Source organism: Numida meleagris, chromosome 6 (assembly GCF_002078875.1).
Source record: "Numida meleagris isolate 19003 breed g44 Domestic line chromosome 6, NumMel1.0, whole genome shotgun sequence".
Classification (NCBI taxonomy): domain Eukaryota; kingdom Metazoa; phylum Chordata; class Aves; order Galliformes; family Numididae; genus Numida; species Numida meleagris.
The window spans coordinates 2,418,857-2,433,977 of NC_034414.1; the positions used below are offsets into that span (position 1 = coordinate 2,418,857).

At 49.3% G+C, this 15,121-nt stretch overlaps 1 protein-coding gene and 1 pseudogene across 1 annotated transcript in view; one reads left to right on the forward strand and one right to left on the reverse strand.

The window, feature by feature from the left end:
• On the forward strand, positions 1,424-7,124 carry LOC110401215 (annotated as a pseudogene).
• The window catches only part of RMDN3 (regulator of microtubule dynamics 3), a 33,197-nt gene continuing 25,355 nt past the window's right edge, over positions 7,280-15,121 (reverse strand). The window contains exons 10-12 of the mRNA XM_021401301.1: positions 13,944-13,997; positions 11,966-12,046; positions 7,280-10,216 (exon numbers count right to left, since the gene is read on the reverse strand). Coding sequence (XP_021256976.1) covers positions 10,157-10,216; positions 11,966-12,046; positions 13,944-13,997 — 195 coding nt within the window. The 3' untranslated portion in view covers positions 7,280-10,156. The remainder of the gene's footprint in view (positions 10,217-11,965; positions 12,047-13,943; positions 13,998-15,121) is intronic.

The following is a 15,121-nucleotide window of genomic DNA, read 5'->3' on the forward strand; positions in this document are numbered from 1 at the left end:
GCTCGTTCAGCTTGGAGAAGAGAAGGCTCTGGGGAGACCTCATTGTGGCCTTCCAATACTTGAAAGGAGCATATAAACAGGAGGGGGAACGATTGTTTATGAGGGTGGACAGCGATAGGACAAGGGGGAATGGTTTTAAACTGAGACAGGGCAGGTTTAGGTTAGATGTTAGGCAGAATTTTTTCACTCAGAGGGTGGTGATGCGCTGGAAGAGGTTGCCTGAGGAGGTTGTGGATGCCCCATCCCTGGAGGCATTCGAGGCCAGGCTGGACGTGGCTCTGGAAGCAGCTGCACAGCAGGAAGACTTATTCTGCTTTTTGGAGAGGTGGTGTATTATATTTTAATCTCAGATCCTGCGCTCCTATTTCAGTGATGAGCCGGAATAGGCAGTGTCATGGTCTGGGGACAGCGCGGTGCGTCAGAGAGCCCCAGCCGAGGCAGCGCCGCGAGAGAGAGCACCACAGTGAAGGAGAGACAGCTGTTTCTGGGTGCTTTATAACATGCAGCAGGGATGAAAGTGGAAGGAGCGAGCTGGAGCATCGTCACGAGGAAGGAGAAGCCGAAATCGGAGCAGCCCGAGTGAGAGTTTGGGGAAGGGCAGGGAGAGGGAGGGCCCCGAGTTGCGGTTAAAGCTGATTCTTCTGGTTTTGCCTCCAGGGAGGTTGGGGTTTGGGGGGTTATTGTTTGTCGGCTTAATTCCCCCGACCTGTACAGATGGGTCCGAAGCTCCTAAGTTCCGGGACTGGGATTCTTCTCAGCGGTGCCAGCTGTTGAAAAGGGGGTTATCTGCAGCAGGAAATTCCCGTCTCCTTCCTTCCTTTCTCTGCCCAAAAAAATAATTAGAAATGGGGATGAGGAGCCAAACCCACCGTGTTTGCATCAAGGGGCAGTTCGCTGTTTCTCCGTGGTGTGCCTTTCTGTGGAAATCTGTGCCGGTGTCACAGCTTTGCTCCTGGTTTTTTCTTCTGCATCTCCCACTTATACCCCCCCAGCACAGCAACCAGGTGCCCTCCGCCTGGGCAGAGAAGATTTGGGGAAAATAAAGAAAAAAAAAAACAACCCACAAATGAAGAACAAAAGCAACAAACGCAGCTTAAAAAAGAAAAAAAAAAAAAAAAAGGAGAAGGGAAAAAAAAATTCCCCTTGCCACAGAAACTTGGATTTTCTCGGGCCAGGAGACACTACATCCAAGCATCGCCCTGGCTTGGGGAGAGATGAGACGGTGAAAGCATCCTTCTGCAGCCACTAAGCCGTGTCCCCCGAGCCACCCCACGTCCCGCAGCCTCACCTCTGCTATCCGGGTGCCCCTTGGGAAGCGGAGGTGCTCGGGTCCGGAGAGGGAGCTGCCGAAAGCCGCACGGAGATTGAACGCAGCCGCAAAGCCCAGAGTCAAAAGTGCCCTCTGCAGTCACGAGTGGGAAAAATGAAGTGGGAAAAACTCCACAGCGGGACGGGTGTTTAGCATCACCCAGCCCTCACAGGTCCATAATATTTTTAGGGGGGGTACGAGTGATGCTAGCAACTCCCGTGATAAAGTCGTGATTGCTGTCAGCACCCTGCTGCTCCCTGAGCCCCATGCCCGCTCCCAGCCCAGCACAGCCCCCCAGGGCCCCGTGGCTCCCTCCTCACCCCCAGCCCTGGAGCTCCCCGCAATAATCCCATCTCCTTGTGTCCCATTGGGGTGGCTCCGCCCGTGTCCTCCCCCCCCCCTGCCCACAGCGGGCTCCCGGGGGGAGGAGAGAGGCTCGGCCCCCTTGGAGGCGGCCATAAAGCGGCACCGATCCCCGGCCTCTGCTGCAGAGCAACCGCGGCCACGAGTGCGATGGGAACCCCCAACGGGGCGGCCGTGGCGCTGGTGCTATCGCCTCTCTCTGCCCTTCTTCTCGGTGCTGTCCTGCTCGCTGCCATCCTGCTGCTGGCCAGGACCCGCCGCAAGGCCGCTTGCGGCCAGAGCCCGCCGGGTCCCTTCGCGTGGCCGCTGGTGGGCAACGTCCTGCAGCTGGGCTGCCTGCCCCACCTTACCTTCATGCGCATGGTGCGCCACTACGGAGCCATCTTCCAGCTGCGGCTGGGCAGGCAGCGGGTGCTGGTGCTCAATGGCGAGGCGGCCATCCGGCGGGCGCTGGTGGGACTGGGCGCGCGCTTCGCCGGCCGGCCCGACTTCCCTTCCTTTGGGCTGGTGTCAAATGGGCGCAGCATCGCCTTTGGGGGCTGCTCGCCCCAATGGCGGGCACGGCGACGGCTGGCCCACGCTGCCCTGAGGGCTCGTTCGACAGTGGCTGAGGTGGAGCGGCACGTGGCGGCCGAGGCGGGTGAGCTGGTGCGGCTCTTCCTGAGGCGCAGCCAGGGTGGTGCCTACTTCCAGCCCTGCCCGCTCTTGGTGGTGGCCAACGCCAACGTCCTCTGCGCTCTCTGCTTTGGCCGCCGCTATGACCACACGGACGGCGAGTTCACCGCCTTGCTCAGCCGCAACGACCGCTTCGGGCAGACGGTGGGGGCTGGCAGTCTAGTGGATGTGCTGCCCTGGCTCCTGCGCTTCCCAAACCCTGTTCGTCGCGTCTACCGCGACTTCCAGGCCCTCAACCGGGAGCTGCATGGCTTTGTGCAGGCCAAGGTGGCCCAGCACCGCCAGACTTTTGATGGGCGGGCCATCCGCGACATCAGCGATGTCATGATTGCCACTGTGGAGCATGGGGGTGCCTCCCATGATGGGCTGGGACCTGAGGACGTGGAGGGTGCCATGACCGACATCTTCGGCGCAGGGCAGGACACCACTTCCACAGCGCTCTCGTGGATCCTCCTGCTGCTGCTGAAGCACCCGCAGCTCCAGTGGGACATCCAGGCTGAGCTGGACCGGGTGGTGGGGCACGGCCGGCTGCCCACAGCTGAGGACCGACCCCATTTGCCCCTTCTGGAGGCCTTCATCTATGAGACGCTGCGCTACAGCAGCTTTGTGCCCATCACCATCCCGCATGCCACCACGGCTGATGTGGAGCTCGAGGGCTTCCACATCCCTAAGGGCACCGTGGTCTTTGTCAACCAGTGGTCGGTCAACCACGACAGCAGCAAGTGGCCCGAGCCCCAGCGCTTCGACCCCACGCGATTCCTGGACAAGTGGCAGCGCCTGGACCGTGAGCGGGCGGGCAGTGTGATGATCTTCTCGGCCGGCCAGCGGCGCTGCATTGGTGACCAGCTCTCCAAGCTCCAGCTCTTCCTCTTCACCGCCATCCTCCTCCACCAGTGTTCCTTCCATGCCAACCCGGCGGAGCACCTCACCATGGACTGCACCCATGGGCTGGCGCTGAAGCCGCTGCCTTTCACTGTCAACGTGCAGCCAAGGCTCCCCCTGCTCATCCAGCTGTGATTGCCCGCCCGGCCAGGGGACATCAACAGGGTGGCAGGGGATGGCTTGCCTTGCACGCTAGTGGCTCTTGCTGCCTCATAGTGTCAATGGCGGTAAGCCCCCGCAGCAATAAACGCCTTTGACACAGGTCCTGACTCTGCTCGTTTTCTTTGCAAGCTGCCTGACAGCATCATGTGTACCTATAGCTCCATCGCACGTCCCCCTAAGCTCTCCCTCCCCAAAACAGGTCAAAACTGCAGAAATTGGACCCTCTCCCTTGGTACCCAAGGTGTAGCAAGAAGCGATTTTCTCTCCCTATAGCAGGAATGGGCCACTGACAGAAGACGGACTTCAAAACTCAGGGAAAGCCACGCTGGAGCGAGGGAAGCTGCTCGGGGGAACCTCATAACTGAGTATTGAGTTTGTGGACGAGTTGCACCTGGCAGCCCGGACGGGTCTCGTCCTGCTGCATGGCTGCATCAGTTTGACCCCGTGAGCATGCCCTGCCCTCAAGCCCCACATTAGCACTCGTCTTAGCTTCAGCTGGGAGGGAATTGTTTTCTTCATAGCATCATAGAGATGATACATTTTGGTTCTAGGAGAAAAACAATGCTGGTAACACCCTGATGTGTGTAGCTGCTGCTAAGCAGTGTTGTACCGAGCCAAGGCCATTTGCGGTGAAGGGCCCGAGGAGCTGGGAGGGAACAGAATTAGGACAGCTGACTTAAACTGGCCAAAGGGATGCTCGGTGCCATACATTGAGCAGAAGGAGTTTTGAAGGAGGTGGGAGTGCATCTGGCTCTCCCGCTGCTCGGAGCATCAGCAGCAGGGTGGTGAGCAATTACTAGTGCATCACTTATTACACACAGGCACACACACACATATATATAGTCGTAACTATTATCCTTTTCTCTAACTTAGTCAATAGTTTTATTTCAACCCACGGATTCTACTTTTTTTTTTTTTTTTTTTTTTAATTCTCTCCTCCGTCCCGCTGGGAAGGGGGGAAGTGAGTGAACGAGCGCACGGTGCTTGGCCACCCGCCGTGTTAAGCCACGGTGCTGCTGGGGACTGGTAGAGTGGGGTGGAAGGAAGCCTTGCTGGAGTAGAGAAACAGTTAGGGAAAGGTGCTTCTCCTCTACGAACCTTCAGTTTTCAGGGGAAAGAGCCACGGGTCAGCTTACATTGAGATGCTTCGCTGAAAGGGGACGTGGCCCCTTTCCAAGGACAAGACTTGTTTCCCCACAGTGTAGTTCCTGAATGGCATCTGGAAGTGTGGCCTGCACCTGCAATGAAATCCTCTTTCTTGGGGGTCACCATTCCTTCACGCACTGAGATGGCACGCCGTGGTTGGGTAGCTGCTATTGCCTGTACGCTCCCGATGCCGGATGGAACGAGTGCTTATGGGTAAAGCCAACAGGGTGAATGTCACGGCAGGGATCTGTTGCATTCAATAAAAATCATCCTGACCGCCATCTCATGGCACACGGGATGGGCCCAGTCAGCACGGGATTAGGAAAGGCGGGACAAGGAACGGCCCCAAGTTGCACCAGGAGGGATTTAGGGCCAATATCAGGAAAAAAAAAACAAAAAAGGCTTGTAAAGCATTGGAACAGGCTGCCTAGGGAAGTAGTCACCTATGACGCACAGATGTGGTGCTTGGGGACATGTTCTAGCGCTAGGCTTGGCAGCGCCAGTTTAACAGCTGGACTTGATGATCTTTGAGGCATCCTTGTACTCTGCTCAACTCACGGCAAAGTGGGGAAAAACACCCTCGGCCCCAGGCCCCACCTTACCCAGAAGTCATTTAAATTTGGTGCTCTTCACCTGAATTGTGAAGGTTGAGGAGTACGCGTTTGACAGTGTCCAGAAATCAGTCTTGCATGCACGCTAGCGGCAGCGCCGTGCAAAGCATGCGGCTGCAGCTCACAGGGGGCGGAAGCTGCTGACAGCACTTACTTGAAGGGTTTTGCAATGTTTTGACCACCACATTTCTCAAATCTAGAGCGAGACGCTGCCAGGAAATACGATTTTGGGAAGCGCGGTGCCGAGAAATGCGTTGCGTATTTACAGTCCCCTGTGTCCAAACCCATTCCCACTCCTCATCCACGATTACGGTCATATCCACACGCGAGCAGGTGCTGCTGGAGTTTCCCCTGGAGTTTCCAAGCCCCCGAAATCCTGGAATACAGTCTCTATTATTTAGTGGAAGACATACAAGAGATCCAGCTGCAGAACTAATCCTTTCATTAAGAAGAAAAGCAATCAGTGCATTATTAATCTTTCCATCTAAACAATTCTCTGCAGGTATGTAAGCAACCCAGAGCAGAGAGTCTACAAAAATCCCGGAGCCTCTTCTGCTTTTCATAAAGAATTCACTTCATTTAAAACGGATCCCAAGGGCCTTTAACTTCTCCATCAGTCAAGCTGACATTAGCCCAGTAAATAAGAAGCTGACCTTTGTCATGGGATACATTTATAACGATGGGGACTCTCTATCCCCAGTTTTGCACTGTCTTGTCTTCCTTCACGGTCTTTGAGCCCTTCTCGTGTTTTTATTTTGGGAAAGCAACACGTAAATGAGTCTTACTCAGAGAACCAATCTCTGCCCTGTGAAGTTTTTGAGCCCAACTGAGATCGCCACGTCTGCTCGCACGTGCAAACCCTGACAGGGTAACACGAAAGCCTTGCGGGTCGATAACGAACAGTAGAAGCGTTCAAACCGATCCTTTCTCCCCTGAATTTTAACTTCCATCTCCCCATGGTCAGCTTTTGGCCTGGTTTTATTACGTGTGCTTTGCACGCCAGCATCGGCAAAGTCAACGTAGGAACTGCTGCAAAAAAAGTTTATTTATTGCAATACTCAAGAGATTCCGAAATAGGCTTATGCCAAATAACTCTAAGGAAAACAATGACAGTTTATCTACCTTAACCTGATGGTTTGCCACATGGCGGTAAGACTTGCTGTAAAGAACAAGATGGCGAGCCTACTGCGATCCTCCCATTTCAAGGTCTCCCTCAAACCGAGGATCTGAGCAGGCCGGCTTTTGCCAGGGAATTTCCAAAGAACTGCAGATGTCACTGAACCAAAGAAATTTGGACTTTGCAGACATCTCAAAGCCAAGGCGGGAGTCAGAATGACTGTGCCATTCCCAGCAGGAAGCAACGTTGATGTTCCCACTCCGATACCGAGCCAGATGTTTCCCAGAACACCAGGGAGGTGGTCGCAGCTCCGGTATGCTCTAATTATTGGAAACCAACTTCCAAACAGAACTTACCGACTTCGAAATCACTCATTGTGAACCAGCGACCCAGTCCCGAGCCACAGGTCAGGGCTCACCTCCTCTCTGCGACACTGAAGTTACTTGAAAATATTTTCCTACCTGCGCTCTCCTGCCCATGCTCCAAGTGTGATTGGAGCAGTCAAAGCACTCCTGTGATCGCTAACTCTCAAGCACTGCAAAACGTCATCTGACAAGCCTGCTGGGAGTGCTAGAGTCAAAGAGACTGATGCTGAGCAACAGTGTACCTACGTGTCCTCTCCTGGTGCGGTGTCCTCGGCGCCGCACCTTCCGCGGGGCTGAGCCGAGGGCTCTGTAAGGCGGCTCGGTGTGCTACAAGATGCTACAATTTCACCTTAAGAAGGAAATAAAGAGATTACAGAGAAGTTGCATGCTGAATACAGCCCTAATTCTGCATCATGGAAAGACAAAGCTGTCTTGAAATGCGTAGATGTGGCACACAGGGACACAGTTAGTGGGCATGGTGGTGATGTGTTGACGTCCGGACTCGGGACACAAGGAGATAAGGGTTGTCAGGAAGTCTAAAACACTCAAAAATGACACGAAGCACAGCCCGCGAGCCCCTTGATTACGTTTTCCTCTGGAGCAGATGGAAATGGCCGTCAGAATTGGAGCACAGAATCCTTACACCTGGTCACAACCGATCAAGCACTTTTATTGAGAAACAACCTCACCTGCAGTACATTGTTCACCACAACGTGCGGCTGTGTTACTTTGGTGCAATTTAGAAACATGAGCAGTAGTTACGGTATTTACGTACAAAATGTGCTACAGGTGTAACCCACACAGTTATAAACATATCTATAAACAGTGATGTATAAACAATAACTTTACGTGTTGCCTTCCCATAATATTCTGGCACACCACCACGTATACGGACACCACGATACTCTAGAAGGCTTCCTCCTGACTGTTGGGTTTTTCTTCTGTCTATGTACCAACACAACAAACAAGACAGTGACACAGGAGACTTTAAGCAGCATCGCCTTCTCCTTAACTGCGAATACCTTCTCTCAAACAGAGCAGCACAGAGAGGATAAACTAGTTAAAATAGCTTCAGTTATTCTTTAGTATCATAGTTTAGCCACAGGGAGGTGTGTTTTCAAAATCAGCCTGGCTCAGGAAATTGTCCTCTCTTCCCCTGCGATAAGTCTAGAAGAACATCCAGAGTCTTTTACCGACAAAACCCAAATTCTGGGAGTGCACAGTGCAGGCATCTTTGAGAAATTCACATTGTACACAGGGATTGATCTGCAGAGAACGTGAAGCGTTAAAGCAGCCTGGATTTCCATGCTGTGGTAAGCTATTGAAGTGCCACCCCCTCGCAGACAGGAGAAAGAGATTCCCTCGCTGCCCTCCCTGCCAATATGCAATACAGCATACAGAAGCCTGCACGTTTGAGTATTATTAAAAAAACCCAAACCAATAAGAAATCCCAAGCACCGCTGAGCGAGAAGCATCTTAGTTACACAGCCCTGACTTATCCCCACGCTAACCTTTCTGCAAACATTCGAAAGGTTCTGCTCACAGCCAGAACACAATTACACCAAACACATTCTGTCCCCCAGCAGAAAATTACTTCAGCTTCTACCAGTAAGAAAAACAAGACTTTGGCATTTGTTTCTTGACAGGCTTTGTTTAGTCTGTAACCCAAAGCTGTTTTCCCCAGCACTCCACCATCTGAAGACATCCTTCCATCCCGAAGGCACCCTGACAAATGACCGAACTCTTTCCCCGTCCATGACCTTTTTAAAGCTAATGGGATTTACATCATTCACCCCCAGTGAACATACATGGGATACATCCATGTCAAACACTCAGACCTAACCCGGCGCAGGATCCGAAGCAGGTGAACAGAAAAACAAATCCGCCTTTTTTTCCCTCAAGCTTACGGTTGCTCGCTGCTTGGGAAGAAACGTTAAGAAAGAAAGAAGGAAATTAAAAATAAGGAGAAATTACACGTTTGAAAACGCAACATGAAACCCACCTCCAGAAAGTACGTAATTCAAAATCACCTTTGCTAGTTTCTATTTTGAAGACTTAGACAACAGTGAAGGCCTGCAAGTAAGAAAAGCTGTGCACTTCTGGTATCTTTTGGCAAAGACCCGGAGATCGATTCACCCTGTTTGAATTCAGTTCTCCATTTCTAAGAATGATACGTATAGTCTCAAGCAAATAAAGCTAACTGCACCCTTGCCCGGATCTCATAAGATGAACTCAGCATCAAACTTGTAGGGAGTTCCATTGGGACCAAAATAAAAATAGCTAAGAAGCGTCAAATGTATAAACGGGGAAGACAGTGAGCTCGAGTCCACTCCACGCCCACTTTATGAAAGCAACACTGGGGGAAAATCTAAAATCTGCAGGGCTATAAAGCGAGCCTTGCTCATGTCTTTGGGCAATTTCTGAACGTAGTTTTCACTTTTCACCCTTTTTGTCAGCATACAGTTCACTTTCTCTGTTTGGTATCCAGAAGCTGTCAGAGAACATGTCAGCTGCTAACCCTGTTTTCTCAGTGCCAGTGCGTTCGTCAACAAGAACTGGCGGAACACACAGCAAAGTGTCAGCTCTGCCACAGAATATTCCTGTTCCTGTGGCCAGTGTTACACCGATAAACAACTGCTAAGCTGTTATATCTAAGCCATAGCTGCATAGTTGGGAGGGATGCACCGAGTGGTCGCTCTCGTGTCAGTGACATCAGTAGGAGAAAGTCCTGAAGTTTTAAACCTCATTACTCCCTGTTCTGATGAAAACAGCCCACCTCTGGAAAACAAAGTTCTTGTGAACGACATCTTCTTGGTCCCTTGGTGTTTTCTCACTGTAACGAGCAGCGCTGGTTTCTCCTCAACAGAAAACCAGAAAGGTAGCTTAGGTATAATTGGACAGGACCAACAACTCACTTATTTTAAGTCAGCGCAGTCCTTTCTTTGTAGTGGCCTTTCCTCAAGCCATCACGTCAGTGCACATTCGAACCAAGAGGCCGAGGGAAACGAGGAACCCCCGCAGCCTCCGGTGCATTGGGTCGCTAAAAATCAGTCTCCCAGTGCCCTCTGACTCTCACCTTTCTCTCACCGGGACGTCTACACAAAGATGCAATCAGTTATTCCAACTGATTCAGTGAGTATGTTTTAGAAAGGAGAAGAGAAAATAGTTAAACGAGAGAAAAATATCTGCTGGAGACTTCCCTGGGAAGCATCAGCAAGCAGACCTGAAACTCAGATCTCATACACACACACGTGTACGTATATATACTCCTACATGTTTATATCTGGTCTCGGGAATTTGACTTTTTTTGAAAGGCATTTTAAAACCAAACGTATGCTGTGCTCTCAGCAGGGAAATAACACAAAACTTTATCTCATTAAATCCCACCGAGATGTTTTCCTGGAAATGTCGATGCGAATGCAGAGCGTGTCCTCCTGGGAGCTCCTCCAGCTTATCCACCGAGCGCGACCAAACTTGACAGGGCAGTGAAACTCCTCTCTGTTCATGTCAAGCGGAATGAGCTCTTCTACTCTGACTCCTCCCAGACTGAGCGCATCTCCTCAAGTTCCCTCTCGGTTTCTGAATCCTGGAAATGCAATAGAAGGCATTAATACGCAGGCTGATTTGATTTAATTAAAAAAGATAATTTTCCTTTTCTTCTCCAACCCCACGCCAGGTTTGAAGTATACCCTAGCCTCAAATTTTTCCTCCTAACGCTTCTCTTCTCATACTCGTCTCTCAGCAGCCTCTTAAAGTTCTCCAAATACCAAAGAGAGTTTATCTTATGTTTCCTTTGGAGAGAACTGAAAAGCAGAACAACGGATTTCAAACCTTTTCTCCCTTGAGGACTCTCCTACCCTGGTCAAATGCCCTTTTTTTCTTTTCCTTCTCAGTCTGATGGAAGTGATTTGATTGCCTCTTTGGGATGAAATGAGCTTTAACATTTGCAAAGACCCAGCCAGCCAAAGCCACTAAAATACTGCCTTCCTCACTGAACTCCCACTTGTAATTTCAGATCAGAAGAGAGTTAGCTGTTCCTGACTTTTCTGCCCACAGCTTTTGGCCACTCTTCCCTGAAAATCTCAGTGCTTTCCTGCTTTAATCCCTACGCCTCCAATAGAGAGGAGAGAAAAAAAAATTCTCTATTTATCCGATACGCCATTCCAACTCTGTCTGGAGCGATTTCCAAGAAGCGGATGGCGAGGAGGCTCCTCATCTGGCAGAGCTGGGATGTTTCCTTCTGGAAGAAGGGATTTTTTTTTTTCTGCTCGCTGCCCTGGTTTCCCGGCAGCAGGACTGGCCAGTGCCCTGCAGGTGGTAGCACAGGCAAGTCAGTGCTGACAGATGGGGGGCAAAGATCTCCCACGCACCTGCGGTGTGAATTTCAGCAGAATGCCTTCGCTACAGCAACCGAGAGACTAAAGATGGCCTACAAAACAGAGCGGCGGGAAAATCTGGCATCTACTTCTGCCTTACATCCAGGATTCCACCAGACTAAGGCTGAAGGTGGGAGATCTGGAGGATCCTGGTCGCTTTGCTGCATTTTTCTTGACAACATAAAGAACATCAGGTTGGTATCAAGAGCTGCCGCGTTTTTATTTCATTTCCAGCTGGCTCTAATCTGATGGCACCTTCTATACAGTTTCAGCTTAACAGAAAATGCGCAAAGGAAAAAGAAAGTGGAGAAGAGCTCCCAGATGGGAAATGCAACCACGTGGCAGTTTCAAAAACGCAGTACATTCTGCTCTCTGAAACCCTGTGGAAGTAATACAAGAGCTAAAATAACCCGGATAGAAAAAAGCAAATGCTGGGCAGCACGCACAGACTGCTGAACTGACCCAGCTCAGAGGAGCTTAGGAGCCAGCCTGGCACCGAGAGCTTCCATTTAAAGCAACAGATAGGAACTACTAGATGACTAGGGTGCAAAAATGTCTACATCCTCCAGTTCTTTGGGTCTAACTCAGAGAGTGCCTAAAATATTCCACTAAGAGCTTAAACTGAAAACCAAAAGTCTTACACTGAAACTGTTCAGCGCACCTTCAGCAACTAACACCTCAATGCAAATGCAGCCTATAACATTGCATGGCCAAGTGAACCCTCACGCAAAGTCAGATTGCCAGAGAAAGCCTTGACCTTCAGTTAAATGACTGGGATTTTAGAAAACTTCCCCACGGTTCATTTTGCCACGTCACAAGCATGCAGAGGATTTTACATAGCCCTATTTGATTTGAAGGGTCAAATGCATGAAACGTGACATTAGTTTTGGTTTCTTTTCTTTCTTGGAAAATAATCCCATCCCAGCGTCAGCGAGACAAATGGCAGAGACCGCTGCTACCTCTTTCGTGTCCACTGGCAGTTCAGAAGCCAGATTCATCCAGAGAAGAGCTGCGGAGCTGTTCCCCAGGTCCTTGTAGCACTGAAGGAAAAATGACAACGTGAGAAGAGTTAAATGGGAAGCAAAAAATGAAACGGGCAAGCAGAAAGTAACCGAGCAATTACGTAGCATGATGACTGATAAAAAAAGGATTATTTCTCTCTTAGCTGTTTGCACGGAATAGTTTCAGGCTTGATAACTGCTATCAAGTTATGGAATATTAGATTTTTCTTTATCTTCTGTGTTCGGTTTGGACAAGGAGATCTTTTTGGCTGAAGATTGTAAGGTCTCCCTGTGATTCTCACCGTCTTCCACCATTTTTATTTCCACTTACACAGCCACCACTCCTTACGCTGCTTTCATCGTAAAACCTCTATCCCAACAGCATATCACGTGCCGAAGCTTTAACTCCCCAGGCCTTTGAAAATTAGGTCCAAGTGCAAGCACTGTGACATCTCATCTTTACAGGTCTCTGAGGTTTCACATCTTTCATCGTGAACTTCTCGAGCGGCACAGAAAGAGACAGCTCTAAGTAACACAAAGGTTTATGGTGCCTAGAGAGTCACGGAGGCATGGGAGGACTGCAAAATCAGCGTGCTACAAGGAAGCGGTTGCTAAAAAGCAGCAGCTCATCACTGTTGCAATTGCCTCAAAAAGCCAGCGTTCATTTAGGATCATGACAACAGGGTACGTGCGTTCCTGTGTCAGTTCTGAATGAGAACTATCTGTTCCGCAGTGAGTACTGTCACACTGCTGCAGCTCTTGAATTCAGAACAGATGGAGTCATAGAATCATAGAATCATAGAATTGGCTAGGTTGGAAAAGACCTACAAGATCATCCAGTCCAACCATCCACCTACCATCAATAACCCCACTAAACCATGTCTCTCAACTCTATATCTAAATGTTTCTTGAACACAAGAGTCAAGGGCATTCTCGGAGCCTTCAAGAGCCTCGTGTCCCCGAACATCAGTCAAAACCATCGGCAGATGACTATTAATCTCAATTCTTTGTGCAAATGAAGTTTGACCCATTAGAGCACTATCCCCTGGAAAATTAAGTAGATCAAATTGAACCACGGCAATTTTGTGATGAAGGATGTGACCCAAAATGACCGATTCTGGCATTGGGTAAAAATGCCAGATCAATCTATTCACTTCTACTCTGATTTGCATTTGCAGAGTATTTCTGAAGCTCAGCCACATCTGCCAGTTTTCCTTCGACAAGACACTATGAAATAAATTCTGCATATAGGTTTTCCAGTAATATCGTATTCCAGCCCAAGCAGATCCTACAACCTGCAAGCTACGTGGATAAAATTCACATTCTTTGCAACACTGGGAATTTGGTAATTTCACAGAGAAGGACTATAGGACTCTTTGCTACGCCCATCTGGCTGATATTGCCAAAGCTATTTGGGCTTTACTGCTAGACTCCAACCAGAGGTCATAGGAACAAAGCAGCAATTTTAACATTTAAGAGCTCAAAACCAATGCAAACAAAAGATCTCAGGAGCTTATTTAATCACTGCTTAAAGACTCCCATCTTTATAGGTAAAACAGAGACATATTTAATACTCCAGTTCTTCCCCACGATCAGCTTCCTGTATACATCACAGAAAAACAAGGTGGTGGTGGCATTATGCCTCCAACAAGTTACCATTGCTGCTTACAAGGTACCACTGCTGCTTTCTTTAGAGCTGCATCTGCTAAAAACCAAGAAAGATGCTCCATGGGATGATGCAAAGGCAAAATCCTTCCCGAATTTTAATGCCTCTACACCAGGTGATCGGCCCATATAAAACTTATAAAACCTTGCTTCTGCATGGAGCAATTTGAGCATGTGGAGCACATCCCATCCAAAGATGCATGCCTATTTCTTAAGACACATTTTTTATCCTAGAAGCATATTGACTGTATTCAGTAAAGTGACAGGTTACCTTGGCAATGTACACTCTTACTGCTTTGGAAAATCCTGGGTGTAGCTCCTCGACCTACAATAGCAAAGGGAAGGGGTCAGGCAGAGTTAAGCAAACATGAGGCTATGGAAAGGACAGTTTGAAAGCTGTATCAGATTCCTGCATCTCCTCATGAGATGAGGAAGCCCCACTTTTTCAAATCTGTACATCGCTTTTCATAGGCTAGCCTCGCTGGGTTAGCAAAAGTCCTCACACTTTCCCCGTTCCGCCACAAACGAAGCCTTTGTTGCACCCTGTGTCCTATCCACATTCGTATTTCACAATGCGTGCAACTGAGATGTCGGAACCTGGGTATCAGAGCAAGCACCGAGAGCTCAAAGCAGACGGCGTTCCTCTTCTTAATTCTGTTGTCTGGTTTTAGACCTAGCTCAGCTAGTGGCTAACCCAGAGCTGCAATTCTTGGGACCATTTCCATTCCCCTGCAACTTGCTAACTGGCTGAATGCTGAAATGGACTCTGCTGAGCTTACGGAAGTGCACTGGTACAGGGCGTGAGCAAAGCTAAAAGCTCAGAAAAATCCCAATTCCTCTTTCAAACCACTGTGCCATTCTAACTCATTGACAAGAACAACCAGCTCAAAAAACTCTACTGAGAAGAAAGAAAACACTCTGCTTCGAACTTCTCTCTGAAACGATTTAATCATTTTGGCTAAAATTAGGCTGAAAAGCAGACTGCCTAGGGCAGACACCTACCACAAACCTCTTGCATTTCAGCAAAATGCCAAGAAACCGATGAAATCTGGTAACCCCTAACGCTTTGCAGAACTGCTGCTGGCCCAATCTATGAATTATAAAGCAGTAGGGCAACTTGTTTCTGTAACATTTCATCAGAGGTGTGTGTATTTCAAGTAACACATACCTGTCTCAAAAGCTTAAAAACTTGCATTCAAAAGTCTGGAGAACCTCATCAGAGAGCCTTTATTAAAATATTCTGAGGGAAATTAAAGGGGCAAAACATTAGGACTACCTACGCAACTGCTCCCAGGGATGAGCTCAAACAGATCTCACAAGATCACTAAAAGAGTACAGGCCATAAGCATTGAGCACCGAGCAGTGAATTCATCAGCTTCCGCAGCTTTCAAAAGGAAAACCAAAAGCCCTGTGAAAATATTCGGGATGCTCTGGATCTAGTTCTGAGTT